A 15,828-nucleotide genomic window follows, 5' to 3' on the forward strand; every position below is an offset into this window, starting at 1 on the left:
TTTTTTAAACATTTTTGAGTATTTAGAGCAGCTTGAATCATGAGGAGTTTGCATTGATCTTCAGAGGCTGACTGACACATTTTCCTCTGGCAGTTTTTAAAAAATGTTGACCATGACAGTTTTTTTTCCCCTTTTTCGTCACAGTCAGCATTTCAATTTTGATATTTTACAATCAATTTATTAAAGGCTGTAATGAGTCTGACTGGACTCCATCTGTTGACTTGTACTTCAAAGTGATGACACTGCAAGGAACATGGGTTTCTGAAGGCTGATGGAGAGTCTGACATCTTCTGAACGTCCATTTTCATGCCTCAAATGCACAAATCTAGACATTAATCAGCTTTAAACCTCTGACTTTATGCCAGGATAAAACAGCCCTAAGGCTAGAATGGCATTTGGTTCATTAAAACTCCTCATCATTATAATTTATAATAGAGTGCTACAGGGATGGCGTTATTTTTATGCCAACACGGAAGTTAACACAGCCCTGATTCCCTCAACAAAAAGCTTATGGGATTTTTCCACTGAATTTTTAAATACTGAATAAGCTCTGTGACAAACCAAAGATTTTGATACTTACACGTCTTCTTCAACAAGATAATCTTCACAAATGAGCACCACTTTTGTGATTTTTGAAGCCTCACATGCAATCGCCTGAAGTGAAAACCTAATGTTAGGCTGTAAACAACAAACTACACCATAGTCACATGACTTCCCATCACCACCACAACGAGTCTGTACGTGTCGTGTTCAGTGTGATGACGCTCTGTAGTCTCATTTAGCCATTTGTTAGCAACCGTCTTTTTTAAGACAACAAGAGGCCCCAAAATTTGAGAGTGGTGTATTTACTTACATATTTTATGTCATGGATCACACAGGAAAATATCTTAAGCTTGTGTTAACCACACACCTTATTTCAGGGACTTTACCTAAATAACCCATTCAAAAAAACACTTAACTCATTTTCAGGCTTTGGACTCATTCCTGCAGCAGTATAGGGGTGTTTATGAATCAAAGTTAAGACTTCAAACCTGATCTGTTGTATGTGTGTAGTGAGTCTATAAATAAACAATAAACAATATCATGCATAATAACCACTAGGTTTCTTATCGGACAAACCAACACTGATAAACTGGTGAAAGAGCACCAGATTATCAACTGAGCTTTCTTAGTGCATCAAAATAGATGCAACTGTCTTGTTCTATTTGAATACATGTGGAAAAATGCCTCTTTAAAGGTCCTTTGCACTCATTGCTCACAAAGCATACTGTGCTGCAGTAGACTGAGTTCTGAGTAAGAGATGCTGTACTGTGTAACGCTGAAAGAAATGATCAGTGAAGGATCAGCTGACCATGTGTAAATGTCAGATTAAAGCTAGAAGGAAGCTCAAAGGCTCCAGTAATGGAGTCAGTGCAGAGTGACACTTGATCGTTAGATGCAAAAAAGGGGTAGAAGAAGAGATGTAGGAAAGCAGTGGATTGTTCACTGCCCAAAGAGAGGGTTAGCCTTTCTCATTAGAGCAGACCTCCTAGTCGTTTGCAATAAGCCTGCTTCCTATGTGATATCTTATGGCGTCACGCTTTCTGACCTTTAGGTCTGCTGAGCACAAATGCTTTCCTTCAGCATTGCTTTACATCATACTCAAACAGTTGCACATATCCACACCTTGGAGCTGCCCAGCGCAACTCTTGTCTTCCACTGCTGGCCAATGAGCAGCCCCACTGGAGAGTTCAGTAATCAAATGACTTGCTTGAGGGTATCTCTCTGGCTGCAAGAGGGGAAAATTGTGCTAATTTACTCCTTTTGATTTTTCCTCCAGGGTCCAAATGGTGACTTTTTGATTATAAGACTGCGTCTCTAACCTTTTCTCTCTACTTCCTCCTAACTACTGCTTTTACCATATGAAAACATAGTCATGCTAATGATGAGTTATTGACACAAAGAAAAACACACATACACAAGCATTTCTTTTGCTTTCTCGTCTAAGCTCATTACGTCCATAAATCTTGTTTTGATTTCTCATGAGGTAAGAAGACGCTCCGTCGTGGTCCATATCCTGTTTTTATTGTAGCGCTACATTGCTGTCTCTCTTTATTTCCACCCGGGGAGATAAGCAAACAGTGTTCATCTTTAATACGGCTTCTTGTTGGTGAAAGAGGAGAGAAGGAAATCCACCGAAGAAGCCTGATTTAACATCGCACAAAGGAAGTGCAAAAACAAACCGCAGCGACCTAAAAAAAGAGCATCTGCATCAAACATCTGTTGCGCTTCACCTCATCATTATGTGTATGTTAAATGAACTAAAATCTCTGTTGTCGGGGCTCTGAGCTGCTTGTTGTGGCCTGAACCAGGTAGAGTCAGATGCTTCATGGCTTCACCCATTACTGTACACGACACATGAAAATGTGGTTCTGTGAAATCATTACAATCACCACACTGACTTCATTTCACTGCAAAATGATCTGAATTGGTCATGGCGATTGTAATGTCTTCAGCACAACTTTAAGGGCCTTGTGTGGGTCACAGATAATGATCAGCCTTTTTTATTATAGGAGTGCAAATCTTTGCTGATTATTTCTAATAATCCTGAAAGTTTTTAAAGAAACTTCCATCAAAGAAAGTGGGAGAAGAAAATGACCCTGAACTAACAAACCTAAACTATCAAACTTCTGCACTGCAGTCTCCTGGACCTCCTCAGGACTGAGGACACACACACACACACACACACACACACACACACAGACAGACACACACAGAGACACACAGACACACAGACACACACACACACACACACACACACACACACAGGGATTCAACATTAGCTCAGGGGACAGGGGTGAGGTAATATTGAAATGCAGTCTGCTTTTAGTATTACAGCTTTCCTATCCAGACCCAGAGGCTCCATGCTGGGGCATATGTCTAAAAATTGAATCTGTCTAGCTTCAGGTAACTTCACGCCAACTCAGTTGGACATGGAAAAGCTCTCAGCTGTACCTCCTCACTTTGAAAGGTCACCACAAGTACTAAGTTAAAGGAAAAAGCACTTTTACGTATAAATATACATTCTTTGCTTTAGAGAAAAAGATAGAGAGAAAATAGCATGCAACAAAGTTCAAAAGTTGATATTTTTATAGTTTGTTCCATCCTTACTGGTAGCCTGGTGGCTGGTGTCTGACACATAGCAACATAATGTAAATTTCAGATAATAGGAAGGTGTATGATAGCTGACACAGAACACTGTTGTGGCACCTTGATCTAAGAATAACTCACATTATAATAAACATTATTTTTATAACTTAACTGTATTACCAGGACAGTCAATGAAGATAGGTAACTCTCTCTCGGGAGAATAAAAGTCAACATAGCAGTACAATTAACTGACACTGCAAACAGATCAATAAGTGCAGTAATATGCAACATGCAGTAAAAAACAGCAAAAATTGACTGTAAAAACTTAATAAATGTCCCAACTCTGCAACAAGCAGCAGCTAAAAAAACTTAGGTTTAAATATCTGAAAATCACAAATAGTACAGTGAAAGGTTAAACTGAACCATTCCATAAACTGGATGAACCCACCTGGCACCAAAAGTCAATATGATCCAGAAAAATGTTGGACCCTTGTGTCAGGCAAATGTTAAATTTCAAATGAGATGAAAATTGGGTTCACAATGTTTTTAAATGTCTAATGATATTAGAATTTCACATTGTATAGATGCTGATTTTGTAAACATTGGGGTTTGGTCTCCATACCTACCTATATGTTGTTATTCAACATCAAGATGACATTAGCATGAGATGTGGATTTTAGTGGATTATAAACACAACTTAAAACCAACAAAATATCAACATCATCTGTCTTCAGTATTCCACGTTAAACTGATGTTGGCAATAGACATTGTCTTGACATGAAATTTTGGTCAGTCCACATCACAACCTAATTTCGACCAATTTTCAACCTCTAATGACTGTGATGGCCAGCTGTGATGACTGTTCCCCATAAAAACAGTTAATCAGTCACCAGTCACAATGCTGCATCTCACCCACAATTATCAAAAATCCGTTTGGGAATGTAAAACCTCTCTTCTGTCCTTTCTCTCTGCAGCGTTTCCTTTTAGAATGGATAGATGGCACAACTCCTTTCACAGCTTGCCCGATTGTGAGCAGAAATAAAAACGCTCTCACACACAATTGCACACATGCCCATTTTGGATGCACAAAATACCAACTGTGAGGTCTGGCATCATTTGTGGGAACGGAGCTTTTAAGCAGAATACCTTCCCCCTCCATATGCTCTAAACCCAACCTACCAATTATATGGAAACCTCAAAGCTAACCTTAGAACACTATCTGGGGACAGGATAGCTCTACCAGCCAGTGTTGACCCGGCCTGGAGGTACGCCTGCACTGCAAATCCTTCCATCATGTTTGAAAAGCAAAGCCTTCTAGGCTGTTTCATGTGTGGATGGTGAAAAAAGACGGTTGTATTTCCTTTTTACATTTACAGTGTTCAGACTATATCCCGGTCAGCAGGGTTCCTACTTCAGGCACGTTGGATTTAAGACTTTAAAGACTTTTTTAATCTCACTTGGAATGAAATTTAAGATCAATTTTACAGTAACCTAAAAAACAAAACAAACAGAAAATGTGGGTTATAGACAGTTATGCTCTTTTTCCTAAAAAAATCTTGCTTGTCTTTTCTCCTTTTTCACATTATATGAGATTGCATTGTGAACACCCTAACACTGGGTTTTCAACTAAGCAGAGCAAAGTGCTGCAGGTTTTCTGTAGAGCACTGCCTGATTTTACCAATTCAGGTTCATGGTTCTCTGACTATGATGCACATACATTGTGCTAATGATGTGGAAAAAAAGACAGAATTGTTCAATAAATTAACTGTAGTGTATTTCTCTATGAACATTTTATGCAAACAATTAAGGCTGATGCAGTAAATGTATTGTTATCTGATGGAAAGTCACTTCAATTAAATTATGTATCCATTATTGCCATCTTATTGTGTTGTTTGTACTTTGTACAAAGCTCTGCACATGGCCAAATCTGCAGAAGCATAAATTCATTACGGATTATATGCCATTATAGCCTCACCAACCCTTGCAGTTGTAATGTCGGAAATAGGGAGAACCAGGTGAATATTTTAAGATCTGTAGAGTGAGAACGATTTGTCACAAAATCCCCTGCTTTGCATTCTAAAGAGAAAATGACACAGATTTTTCTCCTTTGCTATAATAAGCTTACTGTGCCATTACACCAGATCAGAATAAATAGCATTTTAATACTGGCATGGTTCAAAATCTGCACAGAAATGTTACTTTCTACCTTTTTATGTCCTGTATGTCTGCTGCACAGACATCTCACACTGTAAATGTTCACATAAAGAATAATCTTTTTCAAACTAGTGAGGAAATCTCTGCGTGTACAATCTATGTAAATGAACTTACCTATTTTCAACATTAAACTGAGCACCTGTAGGTGTTAAGTGCTTTGCTAGTTTAGTAGCTGCAGGATTTCTTTTTTCTCAATGTGCAGTAAGCAAAAAAATGTATCTATGGGAGAGTTACTTGCAGAGCCAGAAGGCACTCACCTGCTCTCTCTCCTCCAAGGCCTGGCTCCAAAAGAGACCAAAGACACAAATCCATACAGCAGATTACTTTGAATTATTCTTAGTTTCACCCCTGACCTGGGATCAATTTGCCTTAGGAAACCCACTGGGGGATTTTCCACAAAGCGCCCAGCAGCACAGGGGCACACTATCTCAACATATACAATCGAAAAGATTTTTTCACAAACTACATTTAAAAAATGTTTCTGTCAACCAGATTGCCAAATAAATATGGTGTACCTCATTGCAAAAGCCAAAACCCACTCATACTGGGTTAAAATACAATCACTGATTATGAGTCTGTGTTGTATAAACTGATACCAAACATAAACTTAAGCATGTTTTCCTCTCTCAGGGTTCCTACAGCTTAAAATAAGCTAAAAGTAAGACTTCTAAGAATATTTAATGCCACTCAGAATAAAATTTATGACCAATTTCACAAAAGCTACAATTGTCCCAGTTTTGGCCATGCCGCAGAATCGTTGTTAAATAGCCAATTATCATTGAATTTGCAGTTTGCCATAGCGTCCAGGTTACAGTGACAGCTATCTAGCAGGCAGTGGATCCTCTGCTCTGAGCATCCTGTCCAAAAACAGAATATGAGTGTCGTTTGTTTGGCTATCTTGATCTGCTTGACGTGAATATGAGAGGCATTCTGTAAGAATAGATTTAAAAAAAACCAAAAAAACACGTAACTGATTATTTTGAGATTTTCGGCTGCAGCTATTGATTATTTTATCAACTATTCTAATAATTAAACCACCAACTAATCGAGTAATCAGGTAAGAAGTACTTGCTTCATTAATGAGCAATAGTTAATTAAGCAATAATTAAGGCCTTATTTTTAGATGAATTCAATGCCTTTTAAGACTTTTTAAGGGTCCACAGGAACCCTGGTCTCAGCACTTATCGATGGATTCTAGACAAACATGCTCCTGTATTTCATGTTAATACCTGAACCATCGGCATGTGGACTCAGCATTACTGTTTTTGTCTTAATAGATTTTAAAAAATCTCTATATTAAATTCATGAATGAAAAATATCGGCCTAAAAAACAGTCTAACTCTAGCCACTACAGGAAGATGCTCAGGACTCAGGACATAACATAATGCGCCTGCTGCCTACCCATCCATACTGTGCTGCCTGGGAGTTGCCGCTGGCATTAAGCAGAACTCACTGGCTGTGACTTCGCTGAAGCTGAGGACAGAAAGTACTTGGATGGGCTTCCCTTCCACCCTGCTGCTTCAGCTCGTCTTTGTTCATAAGATCAAATGCAAAGGGAGAGGATAAGAACAGAGGAGGCTAGTTTGATGTTGGGATTTTTTTGTCTTTTTGCCTAGCACTCAGGTTAGCTTTCTGTACTTCACTGTGTGTGTGTGTTTGTGTGTGTGTGTGTGTGTGTGTGTGTGTGTGTGTGTGTGTGTGTACCTCTGTCTGTGTCTTAGAAATGCCATCTGCCTGTTTGCACAAATCCAGCATTTCAGTATTCTCTGCCTCAGAGCGCGGCAGTGTTCTCACTGCACATAGCTGCACATACAAGCACAGACTGCGCATACGACATATGCAAGCATAAGCACCCCCACTCTTGCACCCACCTACACACACACCCTGCCTACTGGAGTGTAACCATGGAAACAGAGCGCCTGCCCAATAGGGGTTGTGCTGTGATGGAGGAAGCAGAAGAGAGGGAACATGGGAGGAAGTGTATTCACCTCTATTCATCTGTGCTGTACAGTTGATGAATCAATCAGCCACACAGAAAAATTGAACTGTACATGTTTTTTAATGTTCTAACTATAAATATAGGCATATTTATATATTAAACATATAGTGATTGTTTACATTTTTATATCAAACTTTTACATCCAAAACACAATATTAGAAACAGCCTGCCCTCATCTGATGAATATAGACTGATGCTTACCACACTGCTTTTATTACATTGTTGACAGTATTTTCTGATATTGTTTAAATATTTAATTTTTTTCAAAATATTTGATGTATCTTTGTCTTTGTACTCATACTCTTTGGGATTAATTTGCTTCTGACTGAGTTTTCATACTTAAATTGCTAATTGATTCCTCGTTTTTAATGTTTCAACTCATTATATCTGCATAGGGGAACAGTTGATATCGACAAATTATAACATTATTAAGCAGTAATAATAACCATATATACTACTATACTATAAATACTATATATAATAATAAACTTTGTGTTTCTCGCATGCTTACACATGTTGTGCCCAGGCATGGTACTCAGCCCCGCTTAAGACTGCTTGCACTTCAGCATTTTAAATCACAAGGTTATAGTGAAAATGTGTGTATTTGGAAAGGACTGAGAATATTACAGTATAAATGAGACTTGCATTGTACTGCACGAGTTGTGTGAGTTTTTAAACTGATGTTTTGATACAGTTTTGCTGTTGTTAAATTCTGACCCTGTATACGTCAACCGATGAAGAATGCTTGCAAGAAAAACATGTTCACAAAATCAAGGTAACACTTGGTGAGTAACTGTTGTGAAAGTTGTGATTCTGCAAGTGAATTTGTTCTTTTTATTCTTTTGTTTGACTCTGACTGGCACTTTAAATAGATGACGACTAAAAAACAACAGAGTAGAAAATCACCATGGTAGCTGCTTCCACATTACAATGGTGCTGTACTTAATTTGCCATAAAGCCCACAAAAAATCCACAATGCTTTCATTCTAAAGCAGCATGATTTCAACAAGAACTACAGAATAAAGTGGTTCATGTGCACATTACAGGCACGTTTGCCATTAATGTTGGATTTGAAGGCATACTCTTAGATAGATGTGACTATAAAACTGTCTGTGTTAAGGTCTTTTTGACATATAGTCACAGACACAGCACTCTTATAGCCCATAAAGCAACTCAGAAACCATATAAGGGCCGATGGCTCTTACTCTCTGTAGTTCACAGCACATGGATAGATGATAGTATCTGATTTACACTCCACATTAAAAAGTCTTGGCAGCAACATGACCTACTTACTGCAGCTATGTTAAATATTAAAGCTGTGATACTCAAGGTTCGGCAGCCTTGAGGATCATTGATCCTCGCCACGATGAGGTCAAGGAAGTAAAGAGTACATCCTGAAGATACTATGCTATGGATGATCTTTCGCCAGAAAACTGCTAAGCGGGATCAGTAAGGCGAATTTCAACATGTTATCAATTCATTAAGTAGATGATGGACTGAACAATAACCACACCTACTACATTTTTGGTATTGTTGTTTGAAGAGGTGACTGTTATTTCTTCCTTAATATTAACACTTTATTTCAGATTTATTTATTTTTTTAGAAATGCAGATTAATATTGGCATGTCATTGGTATCGGCAGATATTGGCATTGAAATGAAATATCGCCAACAGCCAACGTGCTGTTTTCTGCTAATAGCCAAAATGATTTATTTTGCCTAATCAATGAATATTAGATGAAAAAGCATTGTATTTCATGTGTCCATCTGTTGGTGGGCCATCACAATAAGAGTATGCAGAATATGATGTTAATTCCACTTCTGAAGAGATGTGATGATCATTAAAATTAGGTGAGAATGAAGGTGGATATATTGGTATCAGTTATTGACCTTTTTTTATATCTGCATATTAGATATCTGCAAAAAAAATCAATATTGTGTATACCCTTTTATTATTATCAGTATTTTTAGCTGATGTCTTTATTCCATGTGAGGTGGTCCATGTCTGAGATACTGCTACATTTTCCCAAGAAAAGATTGGATTTAATCTCTTGTACTTGAAGTATAGTATATTGTAATAAGTATTGGGGATGAACAACATTTCACTAACACCTAAGCCATATACTCAAATCCAAAAAAACAATCCCGCCTCTTTGAAACTGCAATTTGAATCCAGTGAATGGGAAAAATAGCTGTTCTTGTCCCATTATCCTTATCACTGCTGAGGTGCCCTTGAGCAAGGCAATTAACCATCGGTGCTCCAGTGGGGCTGCTCAGTATCTAGCAGGCTGTATGAATGTGGGACATTTCTGAAGAGTGTTCATGTTGATCAAAAACAGAAAAAACCCAGGGTATATTACGTAAAATAAATGCCAACCACTGTTTCTATACATTAATCACTCTCTCTGTATCCAGCCTCGCATCCCTGCAGCAAGGAGCAGTTCTGCGCTGCTCTACACTGTGCAATTAGACTCCTAGATGACGACACACACTCTGTACACACTTTACAACACAGTTCCACTCATGCGTATGCGTAGACACTCATGCAGACACAAACACAGACTTCGTTTTCATTCATCATCTAGATTCTTGGCTTTACTGAATTTTGATGTCATTGTCATCCCACTCATTGTAGCGTCTCCATAGCAGCAGAGTTAGATCAGGATCAACATCAAGTCAAGACACTGGTCTTTGTTTCAATTATGTTTATCAGATGATATTCGTTACCATCTTTGATAATTCGTTTTCTCTCTGACCACAGCTGCACAGAAACAATCTGAGAGAAACTGACATGCAACTCATTTCCTTGTACACATTTGTACGATTGCTCCTTGTGTGTTTTGAAAATGAATTATCCATTCTCCCAGAGTTTCCATTCAATGAGAATGAAGAAAGCTCATCACACAGCAGTGGGACTTTGAAGAGAACAAAATTGAGAACTTGCATTATTAAACTTAGCAATTACAGCCTTTTGATAATGAATTTTTGGCTATTATAATACTTGCACAGCGGTGCGTCATGTGGGCTGTAATGTGTAGTGCTAGAATAATATTTTCAGATCCTCAGCCCACCTCCACATCTCTCCCTCATTCTCTGCGAGCACTACAGGTGGAGGAGAGCGTCAGCAATACAGAATGTGTGTAGGCGACTGAGTGGGCGGTTACTGCGATCATCTTCACATGTGGGAATCCGTCACATGGCCGAAGACAGAAGGATGAGTGGGCAGAATAGTGACAGAGAGAGGAAGAAGGACAGAAAAAATATGATTAAAATGCGAAGTCAGTTTGGCAACCATGTGAAAATGTCAGCGAATGTTCTCAGTTATGACATGTGTCAGACAAGACATCAGCTGCATCTGACTCTGCTGCTGACTGACCTATTAAAGCCCACTCGAACATCCACCGAAGTTGCTTATACTGAAAATTCTTCTACCTTATGCAAAGTGCTGAGTTCCAAAAAAACGTTTAGCTTGAAATGCAATGAGGCAGCATTTAATGACATTGCTGCTGCTCTTATCCAGAGCAGCTTACCAGTTAGAACTGCAGGTACGTGCTATGTCTCTTGTTCTTTTACAGTCTGCTTCAGGTGTTAAAGCAGTGATGATTTCCTTTTCGGCAAGCATTTCAAATCATTAAAGCAGTAGAAGAAATGCTTTTCTCCTGCTCTTCTTGCAGACTCTGCACACCCCCACAGAGCTGTGCCTGGACAGCTGATGGCCACCTCGTCAACCTTTAAGTTGAAGCAGTTGATGAATAATAGATGATCCCCCTCCTGAGCTGTCATTCCAATGTGCAGCAGACAATCCACATGAGCTGTCTCAAGTGAGTAATGTTTACATCTTTTTGATTTCTCATCTAATATAAACTTCTTTTTTTTTAAGTAAAGAAATAATAATAATAATAATAATAATAATAATAATAATAATAATAATAATAATAATAATAATGGTAGTAGTAGTAGTAGTAGTAGTGGTAGTAGTAATTATAATAATAATTAATAATAAATTAATAATAATAATAAAACACTGGCCAGTCCATATAACATGACTTAGGCTACTACAATTAGGGCCCTGACGCACCAAGCTGATGATCGGCTATCTGTCAATGGTGGCTTTTTTTCGTCATGTTGTATTGGCGTCCAAGCCGGCAGAGATCATCAGTGTATGAAATAACTCTGATTGGCAGTTCAGCTCAGTGCATAAAAAGAGAAACAATTCACAATTGTTTGTGTCATTGTTTGATGGTGCACCATGAATATAATTTGTTCTTTTAACATCAGGTTGTGTTTTTAATGTGCTATGTCTTGAATCCGTCCTGTTGGTCTTCGGGTTTGAATGACAAATACAGACTGCTGCTGCCTGCTGGTTTGGAGAGTAATTTCCTCTCACACATGTGCAGAACATACTTGCTAGTTGGCTGTTGGCTATAGTGTATGTGGTGTGTTTAAGTGCAGCTTTTTGGCCAATATACAGGTGACGTGAGGCAATGGAACAGTCAGCCTTTGTCACCACTAGTTCCTTAGTATCGGTGCGACTGCGCTTTTAAACCTCCAGGATTTATCAGATCTTGATGCTGTAGATCTAATGCTATATGATGCAAGGGAAGGTAAATTTAATGGAAGTGACTGATGATATAAGAAAAAGGATTGGAAGAATGTTAGAAATGGAAGACTGAGTAAAGATGGAGGGAAGACTTGGGAATGAAGTAAGTTAATGAGAACAAAAAGGGATTGAAGAAAAATAGGTGTTTGGGCAATGTTATGGCTTGAAGATCAAGACAGGTAGGGAGGGAGACAAGCAAAAGGGAAGACAGAGAGTGTTATAACAGCATCGGCAAAGGGGGAAGAGTGGAAGGAGGGATGCATAATATAAGGATGAAAGACGGAACAACTGAAGATAGGAAAGTCAAATGGCAGAAGGCAGTGTCACACTCTTCTAGCAGCTATTTTTCACATTCACAACAACCTCTTTAGTCATGCTCAAACACACAAACACACACTGTCGCTCTCTGGCAAACCACTCAGTCATAAACTGTGACGGGTTAAAATCAAGTGTAAAACTCTTACTCAGCTGCGGACTGGAAAATAAACTGAAAAAATAAGTCAGTGCTCCTGCAGACCAGCCTAATGTATATACATGCGCGCATATACAAAACATGAGATAAGCATGTACTATAAATACTTGCTGTCCTCACTAAACAAAGTGATCAAGATGTAAACCCCAACAAAACTTAAATAACTTCTGAATTAGCATAGAAAGGAAATTAAAACCAGCAAGACTCTACAAACAGACTGCAGGCAAACTGTGTGCTAATTGTGTCTCAATTGCAATTAACTGAAGCAATAAAGCTTCCTATTGAGACTTTGCCCCCAAATAAAGAGGATCTCTCATTCTCACTCAATAGGATGCCTGCAAAGTTATCTCTGAGCTGAGCTCCAACACAAAGACAGATGAGCTATAAAGATGGTGAGAAATGACAGACACATACAGGGCAGTGAATGCCTCAAGGTCTATGTCTGCCTGTGTTATTCCACAGACAGGCTCAAAAAAACTGCATCTGCAAAACATCTCTTTCAAATTGTACCATTTTTACTGATTACCTATGTTGTTGGTTTGATGCACTATTTTATTACGCTGTAGTGGTTCTGTATTATTATTTTTTTGATGAAATGTTTGTAATAAAAAACAATTATCCAGAGTAATTAGCCATTAAAAACAAGTGTGATTTTGACACTACTGAAGTGATTTTGAAGCGCACAATGCAAAGTAGATGGGAACCTAATTTCAGCAATCAATGTGGTTGGCCACTTTCAACTGAATGACCACAGGGAAAAACATTTTACAAATTATGCTGCAGAATAGCTTCACTGATCACTATCAGCACTAAGCCTGAAGGTCAATTTATTAAGGTCTGTTTAATCCATTTTCTATTTCTATTTATTCAGCTCTACCAGTGCTAACTTACAATAAAATAGAATTGACTTGAGGCAACATTAGCACAGCAAAATACTAGATTTGATTTGCAAAAGCCGTGCAAAACTTAGTTGACCAGTACATCATGCAGTCAGAATTTAGTTAGGATGCACACAGTGTGCATACACACAGGGGCAACCAACTTGTGTACGAGCGCATTCAAACAAAAATATGTAAATTAGATAAGATAAGATAAGGTTAAGATGATACTTCATTGTCCGTTTTCATGGAAATATGTCTTGCATCCACAAGTTCTTAAGAGTCAACAGAATAGCATTAAAGACAAAAAAGAAAAAAAAAAACACATAAAAATATCTAAATGGTTGCCCTCCAGCAATCATCCTAAAGACTATACAATAAGCGACCATATGCCCCTCTGAATATGGATACAGCTTCCTGTCACCTTGCTGCTCCTGAGTGCCCTCTTTCCTGGTTTACTAAAGTTCAAAAGCCAAGCAGAGTGGAATGAAGGAATGAGGAAAGATGCATGAAATATGCCTCAGGGACTGAGGCAAAGGAAAGTTACTATCACTGTATGGTACGTGACTGGTGTCAAATTCTACTGCTGGGAATACTCAAAATAGAATTGGATGAATTCCTACTTGTGATGACCAATCTGACATAAAATGTTGTGTTTTTGAGTACAAAGTCACCACATTATGATTGTACAGTATATCCCAACTTCAATCTTGTAAGCACCCCTGACATTTAAAAAAAAAAAAAGTTTTACAGAGCTCTCTTACCATTTGCAGAGGCCTCTTTCGAAGATCCCTCTCCGTGACGAGTCTCTCCTGGTCAGTGACGTAGAGTCCACGCTGAGCCAACGCCTGAATGACAGCATCATGGCCCAACAGCGGCTTGGAAGCATCGCTCTTCAGGATGAGACTACCGGCCCTGCAGTAGAGGTCTGCAGACAGCAGGAGGCTGGCCACTGGAGGCTTCAGGTGCTCCTGTTCATACTGGTCTGTGTAGAAGGGGTCCTTCAAGTCTGCTGGGATGCTGTCTGTATGATGGATGGGAGAAAGAGGGATTTTGAGATTCTAATAACTTCTAAACTTCTAAAGTGGCTGAACTACTGTAAGTAAGTAACAAAAAAAAAAGTTCAGATGCAAGTTCAGGATAAGGGCAGGAGAAATACAAAAGCAATGCTTTTAACCCATTTTTCAAAAGGAATGATATGAATCCTGTAGCAAACCTGGAATAAAAAAGTGAAAAATCTAAGCTGATAACCTGCAAAAGAGTTTGGCTTTTGTTTTTGAAGGTATTCCACTCAGCGCATAGATTTCCTGCCATCTTTTGGCAGGCCTGCTTCATTTTCCATTGCCATGCTTTGACAATATCTTGACGTGGATATGTGTGGATAGACCTCAGCGTTGCTATAGCAACTGCGGGAAGAGTGGAACCCGATCAATTCATCTTGTCTGTATCTCTGCAGCTTCCAGCTCCCTGGGAACACCCCTCTCACTGCCTGCCTCATCAAAGAGGGAGCCTGCGTGTGTATGTGTGTGTGTGCACATCACCTTAAGCAAGTGCACTGCAAGGGGATAGTCCACAAATAATTCAAAAACACAGCTTTTTTGTTATTGCTTCTTTTCTCGTACCTTTCTTGCCAGTATTTGCTTAGCTAGAAAGCATTTCTTATAATCCATTGCTTGAAAAGATGTATGGCAACTGAAACTAAAACTAAGTATGGCAACTGTACAAAAAATGCCAGTGAGAGCCGGGCCAATGTAAATCTTCTCCCTACAACAGATTTAAAAAAATGATTAACTGGTTTCAAATGAGATGCTGCTGCTGTGTGAAGACATTAAAACACATCTGCACACACTCCAGATGCAGAGCTCATCATTGTGTCAGCAGCAGGAGAAAAGATGTACATTTTGATCACTGCCTGGATGTGTGCAGAGAGAAATGTAGCATCTGTGGTGACAGCTTTTCATTTCCGACAGTGCTGCCCATCCTCCAACACACACACACAAAAAAATCAATGAATCACCTGCTTAGAGTGACCATTATCAACAAGGTCATCTGTGGGACTCTGTGTGACTATGGAACAGAAATGCAGACAACAGCAGAAGCAGCTATTTAGGGTATATCCTTTTCCTGTAAGTCCTGTTATTGATCCAAACAAAGAAATTCATCTTTTCTCCAGTCCTCCCCATTCACCCTCCACAGGGAGGCCAGAGGTCATGTTGAGCTACAGGCCTGGAGCTCGTAGCATGTTGGAATATTGCTCAGGAAATTTATAAATTGCATTATATTTATTGTTATTTTTCAACATGCAGGCTGTTCTGAAGCCCCAGTTTTGCCTGCCTTTGTTTGCAGACCTTGGTTCATGTTGTCACTAATTGTATTGTATTGTATTAAAGACTACGGAGTTAGCAATGCTTATCGTGGCTCTGTTTACTGAGCTTAATTAAATATCACATTACTCTTACAACTCTAGTTGAATAACTGCAAGAGCAGGGTTCACACCAATCAACAGACATCACTGCAGCAAGAAAAAGTGAATGTG

At 38.9% G+C, this 15,828-nt stretch overlaps 1 protein-coding gene across 5 annotated transcripts in view; it reads right to left on the bottom strand.

Moving 5' to 3' along the window:
- Window positions 1-15,828, bottom strand: part of camsap2a (calmodulin regulated spectrin-associated protein family, member 2a) — a 56,756-nt gene that overhangs the window by 36,406 nt on the left and 4,522 nt on the right. For all 5 annotated transcript variants that reach the window (XM_088077647.1, XM_042515739.2, XM_088077646.1 and 2 more), the window contains exon 2: window positions 14,057-14,316. In XM_088077647.1, the coding sequence (XP_087933773.1) occupies window positions 14,057-14,316 (260 nt within the window). The remainder of the gene's footprint in view (window positions 1-14,056; window positions 14,317-15,828) is intronic.

Source organism: Plectropomus leopardus, chromosome 5 (assembly GCF_026936395.1).
Source record: "Plectropomus leopardus strain MGB_pleo_1.0 chromosome 5, ASM2693639v1, whole genome shotgun sequence".
NCBI lineage: Eukaryota > Metazoa > Chordata > Actinopteri > Perciformes > Serranidae > Plectropomus > Plectropomus leopardus.